General features: G+C 38.0%; 1 protein-coding gene across 1 annotated transcript in view; it reads left to right on the top strand.

The window, feature by feature from the left end:
* LOC140271604 (piezo-type mechanosensitive ion channel component 2) overlaps positions 1-25823 on the top strand; it is a 28208-nt gene extending 2385 nt beyond the window's left edge. Inside the window, exons 5-44 of the mRNA XM_072366874.1 lie at positions 797-945; positions 1096-1260; positions 1591-1632; positions 5954-5986; positions 6201-6313; positions 6673-6848; positions 6983-7159; positions 7263-7427; positions 7755-7955; positions 8039-8243; positions 8520-8621; positions 8720-8885; positions 10471-10714; positions 10818-10914; positions 11720-11879; positions 12396-12485; positions 12623-12711; positions 13365-13430; positions 13694-13806; positions 13929-14049; positions 15292-15366; positions 15491-15657; positions 16375-16571; positions 17184-17345; positions 17783-18103; positions 18201-18459; positions 18760-18948; positions 19078-19276; positions 19414-19540; positions 19700-19847; positions 19958-20172; positions 20812-20970; positions 21075-21222; positions 21554-21742; positions 21921-22013; positions 22752-22921; positions 23463-23579; positions 23998-24077; positions 24936-25158; positions 25506-25823. Of these exons, the coding sequence (XP_072222975.1) occupies positions 797-945; positions 1096-1260; positions 1591-1632; positions 5954-5986; positions 6201-6313; positions 6673-6848; positions 6983-7159; positions 7263-7427; positions 7755-7955; positions 8039-8243; positions 8520-8621; positions 8720-8885; positions 10471-10714; positions 10818-10914; positions 11720-11879; positions 12396-12485; positions 12623-12711; positions 13365-13430; positions 13694-13806; positions 13929-14049; positions 15292-15366; positions 15491-15657; positions 16375-16571; positions 17184-17345; positions 17783-18103; positions 18201-18459; positions 18760-18948; positions 19078-19276; positions 19414-19540; positions 19700-19847; positions 19958-20172; positions 20812-20970; positions 21075-21222; positions 21554-21742; positions 21921-22013; positions 22752-22921; positions 23463-23579; positions 23998-24077; positions 24936-25158; positions 25506-25761 (6168 nt within the window). The 3' untranslated portion in view covers positions 25762-25823. The remainder of the gene's footprint in view (positions 1-796; positions 946-1095; positions 1261-1590; positions 1633-5953; positions 5987-6200; positions 6314-6672; positions 6849-6982; positions 7160-7262; positions 7428-7754; positions 7956-8038; positions 8244-8519; positions 8622-8719; positions 8886-10470; positions 10715-10817; positions 10915-11719; positions 11880-12395; positions 12486-12622; positions 12712-13364; positions 13431-13693; positions 13807-13928; positions 14050-15291; positions 15367-15490; positions 15658-16374; positions 16572-17183; positions 17346-17782; positions 18104-18200; positions 18460-18759; positions 18949-19077; positions 19277-19413; positions 19541-19699; positions 19848-19957; positions 20173-20811; positions 20971-21074; positions 21223-21553; positions 21743-21920; positions 22014-22751; positions 22922-23462; positions 23580-23997; positions 24078-24935; positions 25159-25505) is intronic.
* The last annotated feature ends 432 nt before the right edge of the window (positions 25824-26255 follow it).

Here is a 26255-nt window from a genome sequence, read left to right as displayed (position 1 = left end):
AACAAACTATCATTAATACCTGTATTTCTTTATTGTAAAAGCAGTAGAGTAGATGAATGATAAGAATGAGTAATTCTGATAAACGTTAAATGGCATGGGTCAATAAATGGAAAGGAAATCCACCTCCACAGTTACAATGTTGTATATCACCGGCAGTCATTGTAAATTTAGATTAATCTTATGTGGTCATGAGTTTACTCCTGTATTCTCATCAATAAATCGTTAAGCTATTGTTTGAGTATGAAATATTCAGACTGTGTGTCGCTCTGGTAGAAGCCCTGGAACCGTGCATACAAGCAGACTGTGGACCCCTCATCAATACTATTTTTCAACTAAAAGTATTGATTATGACCAATAATTACACACAGAGCCATTTTTTGCTGCTGTTTCCCTGTTTTTTCTTCCCCCTATTATGTTTCTGCTGACCTTTTAGAGAGATGGTAGGCACTTACGGGAAGCCCTAATGGCTGCGGAGATGACATGAGACAACATTATTTGTCAGTTTGGACAGCATCAGCAGCCCCCTGGTGTTTTACATACCACATGGATGAGGGGTTACAGGCAACACTGTTATTGATGATGCTGAGGATGCAATTTAGCTGATGTGTTTTTCATATTTTATATCCGGAAGTCATGTTTTTTTTTAGTAATCCATACACGAACACTTAAATGTGAAAACAGTGTATTAAATTACATTGAATGGGATAGCAGTGTAAGTTCTGAAATTTTCTTGAGGCCGATATTTTTCAGTATCTTCAGCTGGAGAGAAAATTGTAACTCTTCTGTGTGCCATCAGATCCGTTATGACATTTGGCGTCAGATTCTGAAGAAATTCTGGGCGGTGGTGGTGGGTTACTCCATGGTGGTGTTGATAGTCATCTACATGTACCAGTTCAGAAGTGTCTCTGCACTGTTTAGACAGATCATGGGCATGTCAGAGGAAGGGTGAGTCTCTGCTGGCTTAATTTTGTGAATGATAACTCATTTGATTGCTTTTTTAGGCAAGTCATTTTGGCATGTAGCAAGAAGAATCTTGGATCTGTTAATTTAATCAAAACCTCATTACAGACGAGTTTTTTCTGACTGATTCCCTAGCCTTCGCGACCTGGGTTTGGAAAGGTACAGCACTGTGGAGCTGTTTGCGCGTATTCTGCTTCCTGCTGCATTCCTGTTGGCTTGTATCCTCCAGCTGCATTACTTCAACTCAGACTTTCTGGCTCTTACTGACCTTGACAATGTACCTGTTCGACAGGTATCCAGGTGAGTCAGGGATGCTGGGAAGTGTCCCACTCTCTTAAAGATACTGACATAATGACAGTGTGGCAAGTACATGAAAGATTACTGATGTTTGAGTAGACCGAAGACAAAATTCAAAAGCACCTTGAAAAGCTTCACTTGGTGACATATACCATAGTTTTTGTACTTCCTATTTCATGTAAACTAAAGTTACTGATAAAAGGAAATGCCTTTTTTGTGCAGCTTAAAATGAGAATGTGGTGTGGTTACTGTAAGCAACTTCTAAGGTCATGTGTTTGCACTTTTTAAAATTTCTAAATGTGTTTATCTAACCCACTCCTTTTCCACATCCAGAATGGAAGAACTAAGAAGTGCAGTCAGTGTGATATCTGATATGTAAGCACTGCATTTTGTTATCTTGTAAACATCATGTTTGTATATTATCACAATTTACTGTGTGCCATATAAATTCAGTTATTGCCTGTTGACATCTGAGGTTGAACCAAGAAGAGCTTTCCTCATAAAATCATCACATTTTCGCTCCCATCTTATCACACAGCGTACTGAATCTTGGTCATAAACCCATGGTATCAGTTTTAAACGCATTAGGTGCTCCTTTTGTGTAACAGGGAACAGATCAGCAGCTGCATTTTAACTGATGTACTGACTTTTGTGTTGGTAACTTAAGCTCTGACTGTGGCAACATCAAACACTCATGCAAAAGCTGCGAATGTCATTACACAGTACTGATTAACACGCAAGAAAATCCTTATAAGAATGTCAAAGAGCAGGTAGAGGTGAACCAACCTTGGACAGCTATTTTTTCACTCCCTTTTATTCAATCATTTGCTTCTTAGTTTCACTGTCAAGTGTTACTTTCAGACATTTGGTTAGGTTTAAGAAAACATCATGGTTTAGTATTAAATTACCATTTCATTGAGGAAAGTGTCATGGAAATGAAAGCACTCTTACATTCTCTTCTACAAATTTGAAGTTATCATGGCCACACATTTTATTAGTAAGTGTAGGGTTGATGTGCGTTTTTCCAAAGTTGGTTTGGATTGTCATCAGATCTGTGGTTTCTTAGTATTTTCTGCTTCTAGCTGTTCAATATTTTCTTCTTGACCACTGCTAATGCAATTATGATGAAAGCTTGAAGACGTTGTGGGATTGTGGGCGTGAAGAGGCCATCTGGAAAACAGGTGGAGGGGAGAGCAGGATGCTGTTGTGCAAGAAAGTGGTTGTCATGTGCAGCTGGACAGAAAGTACAGGTGTTGCTAACTTAAAAGCCCAAATTTTGCTTTGGAGTTTGCAAGTTGATGTCTGATAGATGTGTGTTGAAATCTAATGTCCATTTTACTATTGTAATTGAATCTGAATTGTCATAATGAGAGATAAGTTGATAAATCTGTTGTAGTAATTTTCTGGGCTAAATAAGCATACATAGAAGTTTTGAATGTTCTTCTTTGTTGTATGTACTGGTAGAAACAGTGTTGAGGTAAGTAATGTGTCTATTTGAGAGATCAAAAGTTATGATAGAGCTGCCAGTAAAGCGATGCCCCAGGCTGGTTAATCGTTTCCATTTCAATACAGGGAAGTTGATGGGCTCCTTATTGATTTTAAACATCAGGAAATGCTGGATGAGAGTGAGGTGAAAAGGAGACTCTTTGAGATTAAGTATATAATTTGCTACAGTATTTATGGCATTAAATCTAAAGCAGCTGAGGGTCTTAAGGGATTTATCCATGAATGCAATATGCTGAACTGGGAGATCATTACAAACGCTTTGTTCATTAAGCCAAGCAGGATTTAAGTTGTTTGTCCAGTGCCAGATATGCTGAATGTGGTGGGATAGGAGGTAATGGTAGTGCCTGTTATAATGTTTGGCTTTTTGGAGCAGTATTAGGTTGATTCTGAGCCTTTTGCCTTTCCAATCAGATGTATTAACTGTTGAATTTAGAAAGGAAACCAGCCCAGGGTGGGATTAAAAGGACAAAGTGCAAATAGATAATGGAAGTGTGACCCATTAAAGACTCTTGACGGCTGTTTCAAGTTTCTAGGTCTTCTTTGATGTTAGTTATTAATTTGGGGAAATTGAATTTGAATGTATCACTTGGTTTTGTTGGAACGTAAATTCAGAGGTGTTTGAAGGTATGGGTCATTTAATAAAATGGCTACAGTAATACATCTAGTTTACATAGGGGAGCATCTCACTGAAGACAATTTGAATATAAAGCACAAAAAAACTAGATCTTATGGTCAATTTAGGTGAAACAAATGGATAAACTGCAGTTTTGTTGTATACTCAAGAAATACATTGAAATATAAAACTCAAATATGTCTACTTTACTTATCCCCTTCTATATCTTTCTTTGGGAAATATAGTTCTTTGTACTACACTACATTAATATACATCTTTAGTAACTTGTTACTATTTAAATTAAGATTTGGACAAACAAAATATATAAAGAGCTGATGACATATTGTACAAAATGTTTTATGGATAATGTGTTGGTTTTTCTTTAACAAGTAAAGCTTCAAATTCAAATCTATTTTTATCATTGTCATTTTTAATGTTAAAATACACAAATTCCAGGGTTCTACTTTTGTGTGGATTTGTTACTTTTCGGTGATTATGAACACAGAAAGGTTTGAACAAAGCAAATATTGTGATGGGGTCAGTCTAACAGTCTTAGCCGACATATTCATGAGTTCCAACTTTATGTGTATTGGATGCGCTTCAGTAAAATCTTTCTTTTATAGCGCTGCCTACATTCAATTCATAATGCATAATTTACAATTATGCCTGACATTATTTACAATTACATGCAAAATATAATCATATAGATATGACATCTCAAAGGAGTGTAAAGAAGAAGTATTTGTACAGTGTTGTATTAGTGCTTTGACCTTTGTGAAAACGCTGAATATTTCTTTCACCATTGCCAAACTGAGTCTTAAACAAATTAAACTTACATGACTCCATTCTGTCTTTACATGCCAGAGAATGTAAAGATACAGAAATCATGTCAAACACAGTAAGACATAGTTGAAATCTGATGTTCATCATTATTATTGAAATTTCTCACATATAAACACAGAAAAACATAGCAGTTTTTTGTTTTTTTAATGACATGGTAATAACCTTCAGAATGTCCTGACATTGATCAAACGTGTGCTTTATCAGCTATACTGTCTGTAATGGGGAAACTGTGCTTCAACATCTGGTATAAAAAGGTCAGTTGACCAATCACAAAAACAGCTTACACCAGTTAGAATCTCTGGAGCCATGAAGCTCACACTTCATGTGTTTTATGTCATTATAACTTTGGTCAGTTGGTGCCACTGTTTGTACATCTTACTGTCAGTTTATCAGAACAATATGCAGCTGCCATAAATGTAACAGAGACACTATCTTTTTTTAACTATCTTTAAACTCAACAAGCCACCTCTAGTCTCCAACGTCAGCATTAAAGTGCTCAGAACCAGGGTTCTGATCTTAGACCAGTTAATGGAGAAGCCAGGAACCTCTCCAAAAACTGTTAATCTGATGATGTGGTGGAGCTTGTGGGATTTGTTGGATATAACAAGATGTTGCTGGCATACAGACTGATAGGATACTCATGTGGATTTACTATATTGCTGAAACACTGTCAATCTTTTTATTTTTTTGGTAGAGGTCAGTCATTCTATGAAATGTGCGAATATTATTGGTTATAATGGGAACTTGCGTGGTGACCTAGACATTTGTCCAGTGGTAATACTAGATGTTAATGGTTTGTTATGTTAATTCCAATCCAGAGGTAAAGAGAAAAGGCCAGTACAATTTCAAACACTTTGTATGTAAAGTAAAAACAACTCATGTGTCAGAAGTGATCAATAAGCAAGGTCCAGTTTTGAATTGAAGTTTTGTTTGTACTGTTCATTTGTTGATGGTATAGATCAGTAGTTGGAGCTTTGTATTTGGTACAATCAAAGCAGAATTCACATGTCAAAAAATTTGCGTTATCATGGGTGATTTCAGAAGTCATATTGAAAAACAAAGGTAACCATCTAAACTCGAAGACCTGTATCTGGATGTGATGATAGTATTTTCTTCAGTGTTATTATCCAAATTCTCTACCTGTGTTGTGTTGAGTTCTGAGAAAGAAATTTGTCTGAAGGTGTGATCATATGTACAGTTTCTCTTGATATCCTCAATGTAATGCTAGTTTTTCAGGTTATAGTTTCTATAGTTTGGTATTAGGTACATGCTTGGTTTCAGATGATTGTTTGCTGATTAGGTTTGTAGGTCTTTTAGAGACTAAGATGTCTCATCTCTTTCTGTCCAGTTCCTTATGAAATTGTTTTTGAAAACATTATCTTGAAGATTCATTGTTTATTTCTCTGGGAAGTGTGCTATTACTTTTTAAAGAGCAGATCAGAAAGGATGGCCACTATTCTTCAAAATACTAGATACTAGCAATCTGTTTTTCAGGAGTCAGGTAATAAAGGAGGATTTTGGTCGATTGCTGTTTGTACTTTGAGTGTGATAGGAGCTTGGTTTTAGGTAATAACACTGTGATTGTATAAGAATAAATATATAAATAGATGAATATGTATTCTCTATTGTTTCAGTAATCTAATGTGAAATAATTAGATGATTTTGGAATTTCTGTCCATTTTTGTAACCATGATATTAGTACCATTCACTGAAATGCTGTTATTTCATTTCCAGAATTAAAGAAAACATTGAGAAGTTGCAAAAAAGGTAGGGCTACTTGCTCAGTTCTTGATTTTTTATGTAATTTGCCATTCTAGAGCAGTCTGTCAACTAGAATCCACAAGTAAATTGTCTTTAACTACCTAAATAAATTTAATTCAGTAAAATTGCACTTGAAACAATAACAGAATCCTGAAATACAGGAGTAATGTGGTCCTTAAAATAATGATAATTAAAAAAAATACTTTATTTGGACTGACAGGCTTGTGAAGGAGCAGAAGGGAAATACCAACAGTCAGGAGACTCTGGACAGCATTGAACTGCAAACCCCCTCTGAGATTGGAGCTGAGGAGCAGGAGAAAATGCCAGGAGAAGGTAACTACTGCCAAGGTTCCAGAATGGGTCTCCAGTTACCTTCTATTGGATCAGTTGTGTGTCGGAAAATTAAATGATACAACATTAAATATCGACAGGCTCTCTACCAACAAGACAATTAAATGATGGATCTCATACAACCTTATTCTGTCTCTTCAAATAATTTAGAATCTTTGTAGTTAAGTTTGTTATTGATGGTTGTTTCTGGAGGAAATAAATATTAAAATTTCATGTTATTTCCTCTTTAATTATGCAGCTATTAGTTGCTGTCTGAGCTGTATTAAAGCTGTTGCAGTGATGAATTTGTAATGGTATGTGATGTCCTTTGCTACCTTTTTATTGCCATATCTTCTTCTCAGAAACTTTGCCAAGTAGTCGTGAGGACAAGTGGATCGTGATTGTGGACCGAGCAAGCCTGCTGCTCACTCAGGCTCTGTCTGGACTTTACAGACTCCAGGAGCTGTGCTGGAGACTGCTGGAGCTCCACAGCCTCAAAATTGTTTCCACTGGTATTATCTGGGTGTCACTACAAGAGGTGGGACATTGGATCATCATGACAATCTTTAAGTACACACTGCTAGTACAAACCTTAGGACTCATCAATTCACACAACACAGACCGACAATTTAGTGTTAAACAGAAAAAAAAAACTTGTTTCCATTTTCACAGGTTTCGCTGATGAACTTCCTTTTTCTGGTTCTCTGGGTGTTTGCACTCCCGTTCCCCCGGTTACGGCCTTTGGCATCTAACATCTCTGCTGTGTGGGCCTGTGTCATGGTTGTGTGCAAGATGTTTTACCAGCTCAAAGTCATCAAACCTCTTGACTACTCCTCCAACTGCACCGCTGTGAGTTTGACTCGCTGTGTATTTGTGTGTATATGCTGACTGGTATGCAAGAACATGATTAAATTGAAAAAATGATCGATAATAATTTGTTTTGTTATTTCAGGGTTTGCTACCCTCCAACAGCTCGGGGCTGGATGATGGAGGTGAGCTGAAGGGAAACATGATGGAGCTGCTCAGGAGGTCTATTCTCTATATTGAGCCTGTTGACCCCGTCTACTGGTGTGGAGCACTACTCAAGTGTGAAGGCAGGATCCTCCCCTGTCTAAGGGTGCGATGATGCAACTGATTTATAGGCTCTAACATAGACTCCGATATGAAACAGATGTAGCAGCAGGCTGAGGATCTCCATGATCCTTGAACTTGTTCTAATTTTATAGACACACAGATTTATCAAAAAATTCAACTGGATTTACTCTCAAAATACTGTTGAGATAGTAGAGTGAAATAATGATTAATGCTCAAAAATATACTGCCGTTAACTTGATAAAGATAACTTCATTATTTTGCTTCATTATGTAAGCATACATTATGTTTCTGAATATCCTGAAACAAAATCTGTGAGCTGTTTGGTGGTTATGCTCTTTCTGTGTTGTAGAACCATCTGATGGTGCTGGGGTTGCTTTTGTTCGAGGCAACCGTCAATCGCCACCAGCTCTACTTCCGTCTCCATAATGACCTGAAGCCTCCACCCTTCAGCATCATCTTCCAGGGCATCACCAGGCAGCACCTTGATCACGGCATCATGCCCTGCATCAAATACTTCATAAACTTCGGTTTCTACAAATTTGGACTTGAGGTACTTTTCCAAGGACTAAAGTGTACATGTCTACATTTGATGATGTCTCTCTACACATCTGACTCGTTCATATGTACACACAGATCAGTTTAATTGTGGCGGTGAATGTAATTGGTCAGAGGATGGATTTCTACGCCTTTCTCCATTCCTGTGTCTTAATGGTAGTCCTGCTTCGGCGTCGCAGGAAGGCTATTGGGGAGGTGTGGCCTAAATACTGCTGCTTCACAGCTGGGCTCATGGTGTTTCAGTACCTGCTCTGCATCGGCATCCCTCCTGCTTTCTGTGTTGGTATGAAATTTTGTATAGCAACTACTGACAGGGTTTTACACATCCATAAGAATTTTTCCAAGACAAATTAAAAACTATACAGTGAATGAAAAAAAAAAAATAAATTCAAAGAAAGAAGAGATAGATTAAACTTTGCATCCACTTGTTTTTTTAGTTGATCAAATATACATTATGTCAGAAAACAAACAATGGGATGTTTTCTGACATAGAAAATATGAATTTCAAAGTTTAAAACTGTAATTCTGTGTTATTCTCCTTGTTATATTTATTTGGAAGACTATCCCTGGAGAACTGCAGCTCAGCCTTTGACCTCTAATGTTATTAAGTGGTTCTACATGCCTGACTTTGCTATGAGACCCAATCCATCCTTCATTTTCTGTAAGTTTATCGCCCTTTTCCTTCCTTTGCTTCTTTTATCTTTTGTTCTTCATGTCCAGTGCTCTTCTTCTGACCAATGTCTATCCCTCTCTCTGCAGACGACCACCTCCTTCTGCTCTGCTCATCTCTGCAGTGGCAGGTGTTTGTGGAGGAGAACCGAGCAGCGGTGCGACTGCTTGCTGGCGACAACGTTGAGATCAGCCGTAGTTTGGATCCTTGCTCTTTCAACCAGTTCATACCTGTTGACAACTTCCTTCACTGCAGGTCAGAAATATCAAACTATAGCATTTTTATATTTATTTTTTGTCATCTTCTATGTTTTATTATAAATAAAGAGTATCTTTAAACTCTGTGTATTAGTTCCTTACCCATTACTTACATTTCTGGGTAACAGATGATAAAACAAAGGCCTATTTATTCTATTTGGTGCAAGGCAGAACCTCAACTTATCCAGATCTTTGTTTCTAACCTATTAAATGATACTCTTAATATGAGGTTTTACTAATTAAAATTTTACCTCCAGGGAATTCTGTCCAAAATGATTTAGAACATAATTTATGGATAGCAACATATGTGGTGTCTTTGGTTCTGAAATTGAATGAGTGGACTGTGAACATACTTTCAAATCACTCACTGATCATTTTAAAAAGGGTACATCTTATTGTTGGTGATCTGTGTCATTCCAGAAATATTTTACACTTGGATATGATAGTAATTATGGATTTAGCTGAAAACTATTGGAACTGATGTTGGCGCTTTCAGCGCTCTGCAGAGGAGTGTCGATATTACACACTGCTAAACAACCTTGGACAGGTTCCTCTTGAACGAAAATTTCAGCTTTAGGAGGTACAGTTTATTTTTCATTGCGGTTTCCTTTGATTATCCTCATTGTCACTGACAATGTTTTCTTTGTTATTTTTGAAAAAGCTTTATGCACTTTGAAGCTTTGATTGCTTTAACTTTAATGTGCCCTTTGTTTTAATTGAGGTTAGTAAGCTTAAATGTTTTGAATCCTCTTTGATTAGAATAAGTTATCATTAAATATCAGCTCTTTTTTTGTCTTTTTGCTTATTAAGAAATACTTTGTTACAGTCTGTTGCTTTATCATCTCAAAACAGAATACCTACCGCTTGTTTACAGTGATGCCTTCATTGTTGTTTTATTCTTTTTTTAAAAAAAAATATGACATCTAACACATCTTTACCAGCTATATTAGATTTGTGTAGTTCAAGTCTTGTCTTGAACATATATTTCATTGAAAAAAGATCTGTAATTTTAAACGTAACTCACCCTTGAAGTCTAATTTGTAGAGTCTTGATCAGAGCGGGAAACAGCCTGAACTGTGTATCGCAGCACTTTGTTAATCTCCTCAAACAGCTTCCTGCTCTGTAAGTTATACTGCAGGTGGAGAATTGGGAGACCATAATGCTGCTTTGTGGTCATTTCAGGAGCATTAAAGGTTTGAGCTAGATTACTAATTTATGTGTGTTGTCAAACTCCTGAAAGCTGTTCTGACTAACTGAAACTGCAAGATAAGCACTCATGGACCACTCCCATTTCCATCAGCATTTGTTTATGAGCTTTATTTCGCTTGCTTTACTGGGAGTCTTCATCAAATTTACTATCTTGCTATCAATAGAATATCCATCCATCCATTAGCCAAACCTACTTTAACTGGTGAAGAGGCACAGAAGGCTGAAGGTACACCTGGCACAGATCAGCAGTTCACCAGAGGGAGAAACAAAACTGTGCACACTCACACCTACAGCCATTTTTAGAATGACCCTAACCTAACATGCTCTTTAGCTCTTTATCAACGGGAAGATGTCTGTCTCGCTTATGTCATCAGGTGCTACCTCGACATGGTGAAGGTGTTTGTTTTCAGCTATTTCTTCTGGCTGGTGCTCTGTCTCATCTTCATCACTGGCACCACACGGATAAACATCTTCTGCCTCGGCTACCTGGTGGCCTGTTTCTACTTCATGCTATTTGGCGGCAGCGTGTTGATGCAGCCTGTCAAATACATCCTGCGACTCTGGGATTGGCTCATCGGCTACACCAGTTTTGTGATTGCCATGAAGAACCTACTGTCTGTAAGTGACCGTACAGCAGAGAGGTTCAACATGTTTATCTGTTTATCTTAAGGCTTTTTCAGCAGACTGTGAGAATCATGCTCTTTTTCTGCCTTTCCTTCAGCTTGGCTCTTGTGCCTATCTGGACAGCCTGTTGAAGAACAGCTGCTGGTTAATTCAAGCCTTCAGCATGTTCTGCACAATCAAAGGCTACGACGTCCGTGAGTGTCTGTAACAATAACACCAACTTGTGTGGACACAGAGTGTCCAGTGAAAAAAAGAAGAATTGATAGAGACATACATTTTTCAAATAGCAACATCTAAAAATGTGATTTTTCCACTGTTTATGTTCCAATTTAATTGAGTGTCATAGGTCTATGAACTATATAAACTATAATTAGGTACAACAGAAAATATGGTAGTGGTGACCCTGGTTGTGTGACCATCATTATCAACTTTGTGCTCCTTCTGGTTCATGAAAATGATTCAAACATTTGTACATCTATGAATTAATATTTATATAATTTATAAAAAAAAGACCTAAGCTTTTTGATTTTTCAGGATAAGAAATTATGTTTCTCATACTTCTTTATATGGCACTCAGAAACATAGCATGATAAAAGCCATGTGAGGAAGAAAAACAAAAACTTTTATTCTTCATTAAACTTTATTCGAGTATAATGCCTAATTTTGTTTCTTTAGCGACATAATGAACAGTAGGTCATTCTTTTTTTAATCTGGTTGGTCTCTCATTCAGACTGAATGTTTTATTTAACAGATATGTTCAAACACAACATGCTTTAAACTTTCTTTCCTAGATGCTTTTTGTTTTAGCAAACAGATTTTGGTAAACAACTATTTGAGGTGATCTTCCATGTGTGTAAAGTTTCCATTGACAGATCATAAGTAAGCTAAGTTTGTTCTTTGAGGGCTGCAGAAAAAAGTTGACAAAGACTTTACTAAGCATCTGACAGTTTTTGCCAAAGTTACAGTATTTTATTTCTTCTCTCCTTTTGTGTGTCTCAGCGGAGCCTAACGATGAGTGCGAGCTGCCAGAGGGCGAGGCCGGCATCGTCTGGGATGCTATCTGTTTCACCGTCCTCCTTGCACAAAGGAGGGTCTTCCTCAGCTACTACTTCCTTTACGTGGTGTCTGATCTCAAGTCCTCTAAGACATTGGCCTCAAGGTCTGCGCTTCACTCTATTGTTTGGCAAAATTTAAATGAGCTTTTACAAACTTTAGAAATAATGTTGATGTTTCCAAATGTTCAGCTGATCTGCTGTTAAATAACTAAAAAACTCTCCAGGTAATGCCAGTAATGAAGAAAAAATTATCACTTACCTTTTTTCTTATGTATAGAACCAAATCGGTCTTTTTTCTGTGCATCTTGATGATAGCTGCACCAGCGATATAATTTAGCTATTTGTAAACTGATGTTCTAATACGGGTGGCTTGAAATGCAATAGGCATTTTTCTTATGTTATTTCTCTCTGTTTCTTCTTGTTGGTGGTTTACACAAAACAGATAATTTTGTAATGGTACTGCAGACATTGTGACGGTAAAAAGACAAATAATCCCTAAAGCCACAAATTAAACTGGAAAAAACAGCAAGACAGTTAAAAACTGTCAACAGAAACAAACAGCTTGGAAATTACGCATGGTGCCAGTTAAATTTATGTTAATTTCTGTGTGTGTCTCTAAGGGGTGCTGAGCTGTTTGAAGCCAAAGTGAAAAAACTGGTAGCAGCCAGACTGGAGATGGAGAAGAAATCTGTTGAGACGCTGAAGAGACAGTAAGACAGTGAATAAATCAATTAATGGATTCAGTTTATGGTGATGACCAGCATATTTCCCCCCTCTCTATCTCCCATTTATCTTCTTGAAAGAGTAAACATGGAGAGTAATCAACCTTTCAACCCTCTTCCTGTAGGATGGAGAAGATTAAATCTAAACAGAAGAGTCGACCTGCAGAGGCAGACAATGCAGAACTTCCTGCAGATCAGGAGCTGGTAGCACAAGGTAACACAAGCTTATCTACCTTTTCTGTTTCTGCAGTTCTGCTTATATAAACAAACGTTTTAAAGACAAACTCTACTGTTATATTTACATTTCTGCTGACCACGTTTCTGAAACCACAAGTTTCTCACAAAGTTCATAATTTTAAGTTTTAAAATGTTAGTGTGAAGTAAGTGAAGCAATAGTAATGTTTTCTTTTTTCTTCTTTTAGCTGTTTTATTTGAACTGAATTCAAATGCATGCTTTAAAACTTTCTGAGTATATTTTTCTGTCTTGCTAAACCAAGATCATGCATTTCCAGTGCTGAAAACCAAAATGCTCAATCTCAATGCTTAGTCACGGGGTTGACTAATCTCAGTTTCACTGATTTATTGTGGCCATGTCACCAAATGTGCTGAAGTTTTTAAATGTTTGAAATGCTATTAATGTGTCCTAAATATCAACCTTTGGCTCTTTAGTATTGATATTTTAAATGCATCTCCGTGATTTTTCTGTAGTGACAAAGGGGTTCTCTGAAATTTAATAAGGTAGTTTTCGCTACAATCTATAAACAATAAAATAATCTATATTGACTTTATGGTATCTCCCATTCCCTCAGAGGAAGGAACTCAGCAAATAGCAGCAATACATAACCAAAGTGAACTGTTATTTTCCAGCTGATGATGAGAAAGCACAGAGAGATGCCGGAAAATGGTGGAAGCCTTGGGTCTCTCAGCCAGGAGGTGAGCAGCAACATGACACAATGAGTGGCAAAAAACAATGTCCCAACATTCGATTGATAATTTTCTTTCATGTCTTATATCACTCCTCCCGTCAGAAAGATGGTGTCAATCTGAGTTGTTTTATAAAACGCTAACAGTAAATACATTTGCATTTCTCTGGTAGCTGACCTGCTGCAGTGGGGCAGCTTTGAATGAGATGCCTTGATCAGAGGCTCAGCAGTGTACATGTTGACAAGGTTTTGACTCTGCTCTGTTTAAAACAGTGGAAAACAATTGCGGCTACCATCTGTTTGAGAGTGAAAGTGAAGAAGAGGAGGAAGAAGTTCCAGAGACGAAAGAGGAGGAGGAACCACCAAAGAAGAAATCAGCTTTCCAGGTGACAGCCACAGTATTTGGTTTTTATCAACTGTATTATAGTAGTTTTCCTTGAAAGAAAAAAAAATTAGAATCATTTATGCTGCTTAGTGTACATGTTGACCTGTGTGTTTGATGTCCCAGTTGGCTTACAACGCTTGGATCACCAGCTCTAAGACAGCTCTGAAGGACCTGAAGAAGGAAAAGAAAGAAATTAAGAAAGAGGAGAAGAAGAAGGCAAAAAGAGAGCTTCGGAGGCAGCAGGGTGAGAAAAAGCACGGGCTATTTACAATGTAATAACGTCTTATTTCCCTCATTGCCAAGCACATACATAGTCATGGTATTATATTAAAAGTTTATCTGGTTCTTATCAGGTCATAAAATTAGATAACTACAACCTCAGATTAACAACAGCACATAACATATTACACCGTCTCTAATTTCACGGAAACTTAAATAAAAAAATGTTGAAGCAGTATTTAAAAACATAAGGAAGGTACTCTCATGTGCTTCCACAAGAATTAAAAAGGTAAATAGTGGTTAATCAAACACACTTGAATAATTGATCATCAGCATTTCGAGCATCTCTGTAAAAGCAGAAGTTTTGGGAGTTTGCTGGTCTGAAGTATTGATGTGGGAGTTCCTTTCTGATACGTTTATCCATCTGACCAAGGAAACAGACAAACATGTGAATGAGCTCAGTTTTAATGAGAAGCCAGCGGTATTTATATACACTTACTTCAAACTTCAATTAACTGAAGCAATGCTGTAAAGAAGAGTGGGCCAGAATTCCTCCACAACAATGTGAAAGACTGATGCATTTATACAACAATAATTCCTTCAAGTTATTGCTGGATTGATTTTACAAACTAGTAAGTCATGAAATGTTCTTACTTTTTTACACACAGTTTCTGCATTTTGGATCAGTTCTTATTGAATGAATAATGACTGTGTACTGCATCATGGGTTGTTGTTCTTTTGAGGATTGTATTTACCTATTTTCAAGACCTGGTAAGGACCGGATGATTGATTTTTTTAGTATGTCCTGATACATAGAATATTAGATTTGAAGGTACTTTGAAGGATTGAGGTACTTTTTATGTATTATTTCAGCCATATTTCAGCCTCTTAGTCAAGCTCAGTGGACATATCCTCGCATCAGCTGTCACTACTGTAATCATTCAACTATTTAAGTTTGATTAAAACTTTGAATAGATCTGTCTGTTTGAATTCTATAAGAAAAGACATGGAATGTGAGGGAGTGTGTGGAGTCATTACAATCATTTGTACAGCCTTAACAGAGTTCACCTAACTGTTAAAGAAAGATTCGTCATCATTTAGCTAGCTAGTGAAGAGGAAGGATAGATGGTGTGGAAGAGCGGATTGGTTGGGTGTCATCTGTTTAAGCACCATAAGCATAGCTCGAAATTTCATGATAATTTGATCAGTAGTTATAAAGACAATTAACTTCAGAATGACTTAAATGATATATTTTGTGTTTTTCTAGGCATTGAAAGAGCAGAGTCTAGTGAAGATGAACTGGATGAAAACAGTGTGGTCGAGGAGGAAGAGGAGGAAAAAGGTACAAAAAAAGTGGAACGTAATACCTCCAAATGGCACTCTGTTCTCGGTGCTGCATTTCAAACAAGCAACCATAAAACAAAAAACTATTTTTGCACTTTTTTTTGCTTTTCCTCCTCTTGCAGAAAACATCCTGCAGCGCATCATTAGCATGATAAAGTTCAGCTGGGTGCTGCTCCAGTCTCTCGCTGACGACGTAACGGATGGTCTGAACTCATTCTGTAAAGACAACCTAGCCATTTCCAAAGTGCTGCGCTTTGAGCGAGCGCTACTCAACCAGCAGCAAAAGAAGGTAGGCTGAGAGGATATAAACATGATAGCCAAGCTCAGCATGATATGATTTTTACACCTGTACTTTTACCTTTTTTTTTATTTTAATTGACATAAACTGTCAGTTTGATCAATATGAATTACATATTTTTGCAACATAGAGTGCAAAGGGCTCTAGCCTAAAAAAAAGACTTAAATCTGTAGAACCAGGTGTATCTAGTGCGATAGTGTTGGAAACTTTAGGAGAAATATAGTTATAAACTGTGTATGTATATCAACAATTGGGTATGTAGCTGTAACCCTTCCGTTTTATTTGTATGACTGTGATTATTTTGATGTCATTTGTTTTTTATGTACTCATATGCAATTTCTCTTTCCACAGCTTTGTTGCACCAAGTAGAAAAAAAGGACAAATATCAGCATGAAAATTTCATTTTCTTTTTAGCAGAGTGATGGAGATGTTAAACAACACATCAGTTAACACATATACATGGATTTATTTGGAGGATTTGTTTTCTATTTTGCATAATTGAGCAAAGGAATATTCTAACATATAAATCGACTGTTGAAAATTAATCTTGAACAAGTTCAGTACTAGAATACTGATGCCAAAGCCCATCAAACAGGCAGTGATGTTCTGTGTTTTCAGTCAGATGTAGGTTGAGTCTCTGTCTTTATTGCTTTAGCCTCTTTAAGAGTTATAACTTTCTGTTACTCATCTCGCTCCATCACTCTGTAGGGCAAAGAGGTGACTCAGGAAAGCGTAAAACAGTTTTATGAGAACTGGATATCCCGTCAGAATACGATGTCATCTCAGGATGGTCTGGACAGTCTGCCTCCCCCATCCACCCCGCCTGCTGTCCCCTCCTCACATCATGCTTATGCCAAGCTGAAGAACCAAGCCTCCAAAATATCCTGGGGCAGCAGCTTTTCCAGGCATGTTACTGAACATGGAGTAAATCATATCTGTCCTTTATGTGTGTTTGGATGGGCATATTGATTCTTAAGTATTTCTTATTCTGTGTGTATACATAACTGTTAATGAGCACACAGTTGGTGGGACACTCTAACTTAAAGCAACACTACAGAATCTGGCAAATTATTTGCTCTTTGGCTTCCTCTACAGTTTTGAGATGCAACACCACTGTCATAAGAGCAAATCTTCGTGTGAGCCCCTCAAATATACAGCCATACACATGATTTATTTATTTTTTTCATGTTGAAGAAGCAACAAAGACAGCATTGAAAACCCACAAAAATGTCAGTCCACTGTAGGCAAAAGAGTGTGGTACGGGGCTGGAAACCAAAGTTACTGTAGTATCTCAGCCCCTGGGTGCTCTCAGGGAGTGTCGGGAATGTGCATGACAAAGGCCAATGTACTTTAAAATACATCAGAAGCATATAGTTTTAGGTTCACAAACTTCTCTAGTGTTGCTTTAAGTTGTTTCTAGCATCTTAAGAATCATCCACATTCATACTTTATATTCAGTTTACCCCTTTATCAGACCCTGCATAGTCATAAACTCTTTTTTCCCTGCTCACCTTCAGCTGTATGACAGATGAGACCATGCTGGGCTCCCGACAGCCAACGCAGGAGGAGCTAGATGATCCACCTGTTGTGCAACCTGGTCCTTACCAGCTCAGACGAAGGCTACTGAAAGAGGCCCACATTGACCTGACCTCCTTTGAAACTGAGGAACCTTCACAGACGTAAGGAGAAGGGATTTTATAAATGCATTTCGGTGCAGCGCACCTGAATTTTATTCAAATCTCATTCATAAACAATTATCTAAAAATCTGTAATGCAGAATCACAGAAACATCAGGTACAGTAGTGCCTATTTAGATGTTAACATTTTCAATTCAGTGTTTTTTTGCTGCATTCCGACCTGCATATAAAGAAAGGTGACATATTTAGTGTTTTTTTTAAACAGGATGATTACCTGCAGATAGATTTAGGCCAAAACTTCAGCTTCTGCAGTGCTCTTACACTTCTATTCTTACATCTTCGGTTGTAATCTGCACCAATTTCCTGACTGCCCTCATTTTGTTTGCTTTTACACGTTTTATAGTTCCTTTATTATTTACTATATAATACAATTACTGTTACCTTCATTCTTGAAAGTGAAGTAAATCTTTCCTCAAAAGCTTTGAAGAGGCAGCCACTCAAGAAGTAGACCTTGAGTACGAGGAGGCTGATGAAAAGGACACAGAGAGTGAAAGGAAATCTGAGCAGTTTTCTGAGGAGGAGGAGAAAGATGACCAACAAGAGGGTACAGAGTTGGAGAGAGTCGAGCTGGATGAGGAACTGCAGCACAGGGAAGAGGATGAGTACACCAAATATGCAGAATGCATATCACAGGATTTCAGGGAGAGTGATGGCGAGAGAAGTCTTGATCTCACAGAGTCTCCTAGACCTCTGAGTCAGGAAACGAGGAACCTCACTGCCAGCGAGCTGCTGCTCAACAAGTTAGTTGACACAATAAACATTTGAAAATCATTTTGCTATACCACATTACAACTTTTTAGTCTTGACCTTTTTTTTCCCCCTCTCTCCATTCTAAAGCATGTTTGACAATGATGAGATCTCAGACTCTGATAAGTTTTTCACGACGTTGCCAAGGCCACTGAAGCTGTCGTTTGCCCTTTACAACACCATGGTGTCCAAGTCAGAGATGCTGTGCTACTTTGTCATCCTTCTCAACCACATTGTGTCGGCTTCGTTCCTCTCCATCATCCTGCCGATTCTGATTTTCCTCTGGGCCATGCTGTCTGTGCCCCGGCCGACTAAACGTTTCTGGATGACAGCTATAATCTACACAGAAGTAGGTTATTAGAGTTGATGGAATGATCTTGTTTACTTTTTTCAATAAATTGTCTTTTTTTGTTTGTTTATTTATGTTTTTTCTTATGATGATACCTTGGGTTTTACGACCTTTTAAAAATAAGTTGTGTTTTTTCTGAGAAATGATGAATGAGCACAATCTGGGTCAAGTGTATCTTGGACTTGCTGCATGATTAGTATAATAAGGCACCCATATCCAACCATAAACTGTGTTGATTATCTATTGTTGAAGCTGAAGCCATTCAGATTCATTCAACTACCTCTCCTCTCTTTGTTTCAGCTGACTGTTGTAGTGAAGTACTTTTTCCAGTTTGGTTTCTTTCCCTGGACCACCTCTGCTTACCGTGGAATCCACGCTGAGCAGCCCTATGCCCTGCCAAACATCATCGGGGTGGAGAAAAAAGATGGCTACGTACTCTTTGACCTCATTCAGCTGCTCGCTCTGTTCTTTCACCGATCCATTCTAAAGGTAAGCATGTAAAATGACTAATGCAACAGATCTACTTACTCAAAAAGCCCCATAAGCCATTGTGTATCTCACAAACGGTACAACCGTCACAGCTGCCACTAGTTTTGATTCATGTCCCTTACTGTACAGTGCCACGGGCTGTGGGACAACAAGGAGGTTGAGATGCCTGATTTCTTCAAGAAGCTTAAGAAGAAAGTAGACAAGAAGAAGATGACAGGGGCAGATCAGGCGGGCAGTCAAGGGAAACGTCCACGACGGCTGAAGTTCCTCCCCCTTCAGGCCTCCACCACCTCCATATTCTTCAGACAGAAAAGAGACGGATCTGTTGGTAAGAATTCAGAAAATATTTTTCTTCTCTTTCATCTTTCACTCTTCCTATTAGTTTGAGTTGGCATTTGTTGGTATTTACTTGACCTGGCTAAAATTTCTTAATTTCTATTTAATCTATTTATTGTTCCATTGTAGAGGCAAAGCCAAAAAAGCGTAACAGCAAGAAAAAGAGACGACACACAGCTCCGCTGACCAGGAGGCAGCGGGTCAGACAACGGATCAGAGAGGGGATGCTGCAAGCCAAAGCCGCCATCATAGAAGTGTGGGTTGTTTTATTCAGACTGCTTTATTTACGCATTTTTTATTTTGATCCTTTTACATGCTAATCATACTGAGTTTTAGTTTTTCTGTTCCTAACAAAGTGTGGTTTTTTAATGTGTGAGCTTTAAGAAAAGTGTGATGAAGTCTTCTCTTTCTGCAGAGGTCTTCACATCTACTTACCAATAAGGCAGTTTTTCTATGACATCATCCACCCAGAATACAGTCCTGTGTGTGACGTCTACGCCCTCATGTTTCTCATTGATGTCGTCAACTTCATAGTTACCATATATGGATACTGGGCTTTTGGGGTAATCAAAGACTACAAATATCCACGACTACAACTTATTGTGACAAAAATTCACAATTAAAAAGTACTATTTTCATTGTGACACAGTGAGGCTGATTTATGACTCTACAGAAATACTCTGCAGCAGTTGACATCACTGAGACTCTGTCAGATGACCAGGTCCCAGAAGCCTTTCTGGTAATGCTGCTCATGCAATTTGGTACCATGATAGTGGACCGGGCGCTGTACCTGAAGAAGTCCCTACTCGGAAAATGTGTTTTCCAGGTTGTGCTGGTGTTTGGCATACACTTCTGGATGTTCTTCATCCTCCCTGGCGTCACAGAGAGGTCAGAGTTCATTTAAATGCCTAAAAATGTTGTTCTGCTCATTCGATTGCATAGCTGTTGAATTCAGTCAAGATAATTTGTTCTTTATGTTTAAATGTAAGAATGAGTTACTACTGTTCTTTAGTGTAAAATGTGATGCCATTCAGCTGTTTTCTGTGCCTATATATAAACTGTAAACAGCAGAAATAACACACACACACAAAAAAACCCATATACTTGGATTATCTTACTAAAGGGACTTTAAAGACATTATTCAGAATAGAAGAAAGGCCATGTTGGGTTAAAATAGATCATATATGATATAACATTTCTTCATTATAAAATAATAAATCACGACATGTTGTTTGGTGTTGTCTTCATAATTTCTCCATCATCCTCCATTCAGTTTTAGCTTAATGAAATAATTCAAATGATCGAGCCTATTCTGATTTACATTATCTTGAAAAGTAACCCTTTACAACTGGTAAAACTTCCATCCTTGAATAAAGTTATTGAAGCTTTGGTTATTTCTGATTTTGGATTTAATTCATATAAAATCAGAAAACAGTCAAATAACACACACTAAAAAACATAGTGAGTCTGTCTTATGTGAGGGACCACAGCAAAGGTTGATATCTCCTCTGTTGCTCTTTGCTGCAGGAGATTCAACAGGAACCCAATTGCTCAGCTGTGGTACTTTGTAAAGTGCATCTACTTTGGCCTGTCTGCCTACCAGATCAAATGTGGCTATCCAAATCGCATCCTGGGCAACTTCCTCACAAAGAACTTCAACTACCTGAACCTCTTTCTCTTCCAAGGGTAACACTGCCTTTAATAATCACCTCCAAATGACACGATTTCTTTCATCCTTTTAGTAGTTTTTCGTCATTGTGCATCCACTTTGTCATTCTCCCCTCTTCCAGTTTTCGGATGGTTCCCTTCCTGACAGAGCTGAGGGCGGTGATGGATTGGGTTTGGACTGACACCACCCTCTCTCTCTCCAGTTGGATTTGTGTTGAAGACATCTATGCTAACATATTTATCCTCAAATGCAGTAGGGAGTCTGAAAAAGTAAGCTTTAAAAGCTTTTACTGCACATGTGCTGCTCATCGCCATCGTCATTATTTACTGGTGACATTTATCATATGAATGCTCAAACCTATATGTGAAAAATATTAAAGTTATATTAAATTATATTAAAAAAAGATCTACCAACAATCGTTCTACCAAATAGATTCATGTAGATGAAACACTTTTTGATCAGTTTTAGTCTGAGTAAAAATCCACATCAAAGGCAACTCTGTGTTAAATTGTCAGAATATTTGTCTGCTAAATATTTATTGTACATTATTGTAATTTTGTTGGAAACAACAAAACATTTATCTTTATATTTTTTTTCCAGAAATATCCCCACCCTCCAGGGCAGAAGAAGAAGAAGGTGGTGAAATATGGGATGGGAGGGTTTATCATCTTTGCTCTCATCAGCATCATTTGGTTCCCTCTCCTCTTCATGTCTCTGGTCCAATCAGCGGCCGGAGTGACCAATCAGCCGGTGGATGTCTCCATCCAGCTCAGCATTGCAGGATACGAGGTCAGAGTGAATACTAGTGTGTTCACTTTTTACTGTTTATGTTCTAATATTCCCTCATGTGTCACAGTGAAAAGTTGGCTGTTATGTCTTGGTATGACCACTTATGTTTTTGCTAACTGTGGCAACTCTTTGCTGAAATGTAAATGTTTTTCTCTGTCTGTTCTCTGTGTTTTCACAGCCTCTTTTCACTATGAGTGCCCAGGAGCAGAACTTGGTTGCGTTCAGAGAAGCTGGATTTAACAGACTCACCAAAGTTTATGCTACTCACCCAGTGAGATGTTCTTTATTTAACTACCGAAATTATACAAACCATGTACAACTAAGTCTGGGACAGCAATCATTGAAACTATTAATCTAACGCAAAAAATGATAATCATATAACCATATATTTATTATCCTGGTCAACCATATATGTAGCACTGACAATGACCATGGGGGGAGAACATCTTATTCAGCTCATGTCACAGTTATTACAGCGATAACCAGATCTCAACCAGATTGACTTTTTTCATCATATGTATGTCATATGATTATTTTTTTAACTTTTGGTAGTCATTCTGCCAAAATAGCTGCTATTTTCTTATAATGATAATAAAATAATTAAAAGTTCTGACAATCAATAGCAAATGCTAAATAAAACTCTTCACTGTGTAGTTGTCATCAAGTACAGTACATATTATATATTAAATGAGGTATTCATTCGTAAATGAGGTATTCATGTGTATGTCTTTATGACAAGTTTGATGAAAGATAACAACAGACTCAAATAATAGATATTTCAAATCACAGGTGAACTTCGTACGGATGTCATATGACCTCACTACATGAACACAAGTTTGCTGACACAAGTATCATTAGCTTTCTCAGTGACCTGTAAAGATATAACTGTCCTAATACATCATGTTGTTTGTGTTGCCATGTCAGCTATCTAAAGCGTCTCTTCAGAACTCAGTGGTGGCATTTATTGAAACGTTTGTGGAAATCTAATCCCATTTGCTGTCTCTCCCAGGGTGCTATGCAGTTCCTGATGAACTATGAAGCTGAGGACATTGTTGCAGCAAAGATAAAGAGTGATGCCAGTCTGCTATGGAGCATCAGCCCAGCCAGTCGCGCGGCTATGATAGAGGAGCTGAGCAAGTCCTCTCACATATATATGACCCTGCACTGGACGCTACTTAGGTCAGACTGTGTGTGTGTGTCTCTTTGTATTTCATATGCAGATGCCTTGAAAAGGCTCAAGGAGAGCTCGCCTAATATACTAAATATACCAGTTTCTTAAAAAGACTTCTGCAGGACCAAAAAGTTGACAGCAGCAGGACTTCGCAATGCAAGTCTGCTACATGAAATTCAGTGGTTCATTGATCAAACACGTGCTAAAGTAACAGCAGCAAGAGACTCCCCTGCTGAAAAAGGCCCTATAGCAGAACGGGGTCCAAACAGGCATTGGCTTGATGTAAAAAGTAGATGGGTCCTGTGTGAACTGGTGTGAAGACGAATTATTGCATTTAATGTGTTCTTTTATATAGTTGCTCTCATGGGGATTCAAAAATGTATCAACCCTGCTCGTACTGTACACATCGTTTACTGATACCACAGAAATGTGTAGTTGCTTTATGCAAGCAGTAAATCATCAAGTGCACATAACGTGCAGATAAGACAGTATTATCAGATAAGATAATATGAAAAAGCTTGGGCACATTTGATGTGGTCCTCTCCTCAGGAATGCATCCATTGCAATGAATGTGGAGGCGTTGGGAGAACACACCGTGAAGTTTGATGACAAGGTCTTGAGGGATGGGATTGTCAACATGCTGAAAGGCAACAGCAGCAAACCTGTGTGAGTCTCAGTCGACACATGACCAGCAGAGGTTACTTGCTTTTCCTATTTTGTCTTCTTCAGGCACTGAAGATGCTTCTATAACAAATGCACAAGCACATAGCACTGTTCAAGATTGCTGTTGCTTCTGTACACTAATAAATGCACCAAAACCACAATTCAATCCACTGCTCTTGTTAATGTAATGATACAGACTTGCTTGTGAAGCTACTCTTGAGGATATAATGATCTACACTGTGGTCACAAGCAGTGGGGGTCAATTACATTATAAACAATACTGCATTATTTCATAATACAGCTCAGCTTCTCCCTATAGACCTGAGACAATGCCAGTGTATCTTAAGGGTAAGCCTGTGCGACGTAATGAAAGATTTTGTCTGCAACAAGCATTGTTAATCTAAGATTTCCTGTCCTGCAGGATCATCAACTCTCTGTTGCCAAAGTACATCAGGGGTCCCAAGGGACAACAGTCCAAAATGGCAACCAGGATGATAGTAGGTTAGTATCCATCCATCTATCCATTTTCTATACCCGCTTTATCCGTCAGTCGGGTCGCGGGGGGGGGGGGCTGGAACCTATCCCAGCGGTCAGGTTAGTATCTGTAAGTTTTAAATTGTTACAGTTGATTTTTATCTATAAAATATCCTCATTATGGCAACCTGTATAAAAAAATGATGGTTCATTTTGTATTGAAAAACAAAATCCTTAGTCATTTTAAAAAGTCATAAACAGCCATACTTTTGTCTTTAGAAAACCTTGAAATGCAATGCAGATATTTCATCTAATTAAACAGGCTTTGTTGTTAAAATAGATGTATTGCAGTAGTTTCTTTCTGCCTCTTATGCAGATATACAGAACATGTGAAAAGTGAGGTGACAAATGATGGCATCAAATGATGCCATGGTTTCAGCATCCATATTATTAAAGGGGTACATTGATGCTGAAGGCATGCACAAATCACTACCACCTTTAAAGAGTACATAAAGGTTTTGGAGCAACATATGCTGCTATCCAGACAGTGTCATTTCCAGAGAAGATGTTCAGTAGTAAAGTAATATTCATACTAGATGTAACATAGGTGTTTTCCCTGTCAAAACTGAACAAACATGTCCATGTTTTTTGCTGTTCTTATCTTTTCTATATATATTGATTAATAAAAGGCAACATCAATCAGAAAACCTGCCCTTTAAGGGTGCTTTCTTAAAAATGCACTGAAGGTCTATATGAGTTCAAATCGGGGCATTTTTATTAACATAATACAAGGCTTTGATCTGGGTTGTCAAAATCACCCTACTGTTCTTATTACTCCTCATTAAAATGCAGACTTTGGCTTAATCTCATCATGTCTTCCTTCAGAGTCGTCAGAGCGTCCAGACCTTCAGGCGCTGGCTTTCTTCAGGCCCATGTCTTTAAAACTTCAGCAGGTCAATGGGACGGACAAAGAGGCAGACCAGTGGTGGGTGGTGGAGGAATGTTCCCCAGTTCTCACCACCTCTGAGCACAAATGTCACAGCATAGAGATCGTGGTGTTCAATGATAAAGTCAGCCCCTCCAGTCTGGGCTTTTTGGCTGGACATGGGTAAGTTTAAAGGAAATCAGGAAATATTTCTCATGTATGTAGATTCAGCTCATTTCAAACAGCTCTCCTAAGCTTTGGGGCTTTAAATACTGCCCAAAGAACAGTTTGTTTTACTGAGGACTGAAGGGATCATACATGCTGTAAACCAGTCTGGGAGTTTGAAGTGCCTGAACAGTATTTTTTAAAATAATTGTATTTTAATATCAGAAGCTTCTTTTTTTTAACTTTGTCAAATAAGGCACTTTGTACTGTTCAAACTAATTATGATTGAGGCCGTTCTTGTGGGTTGATCTACAGCTCACAGAGTACTTTGAAATTATTAAATTATTACTGTTCTTTCATCGCAGCATCGTAGGCCTGTACATGTCTGTGGTGCTGGTCATCGGAAAGTTTGTCAGGGAATTCTTCAACGGGATATCCCGGTCCATCATGTTTGAGGAGCTGCCATGTGTGGACAGAGTCCTGAAGCTCTGCACAGACATTTTCGTAGTGCGGGAGACAGGAGAGATGGAGCTAGAAGAGACACTGGTTGAGAAACTCATCTTCCTCTACCGATCGCCAGAGACCATGATCAAGATGACCAGAGAGAAGAAAGATAACTGAGCTTAGCGGCACATCATCTGTTTGTATGAGATGTCAAAGTGTCAAGTTTGAACACGTTGCTCAAAATGAATGTATTCCAGCAAATAGAAAATATTAGAAAATGATCAAATTGTAATTATGAATGAACCCTGCTGAAGATGTTAAAGCTCTTTTAGAGCCCACCTCTGACCATCATGGACAAGGCACACAGGCTCTTTATTACAAGAATCTGCAAATCATCCTTTGATCCAGTTCATCCAGGAGTTGTAATAATAAAACTTCATACTATCGTACTTGGAAACATTATTTCCACATTTGACTGATTTGAATTTCAGATGTCAATTTGCCTAATGTTTGAGACTACCAACATAAAAACAAATAATAGCAATTTTATTTTAATGGGTTAGAGTAGAAAACATTGAAATGCTAGAATGTAAGAGTGATAACATAGTCTAAGCTGCTGTTGAATGGGTGATGATCCCTGCCAGGTGGTGGCCAACAGGGCAATGCATGTT

This window comes from Leuresthes tenuis, unplaced genomic scaffold (assembly GCF_036924035.1).
Source record: "Leuresthes tenuis unplaced genomic scaffold, fLeuTen1.0.hap1 SCAF_16, whole genome shotgun sequence".
NCBI classification, from domain to species: domain Eukaryota; kingdom Metazoa; phylum Chordata; class Actinopteri; order Atheriniformes; family Atherinopsidae; genus Leuresthes; species Leuresthes tenuis.
This window is presented reverse-complemented; position numbering and strand designations above follow the sequence as displayed.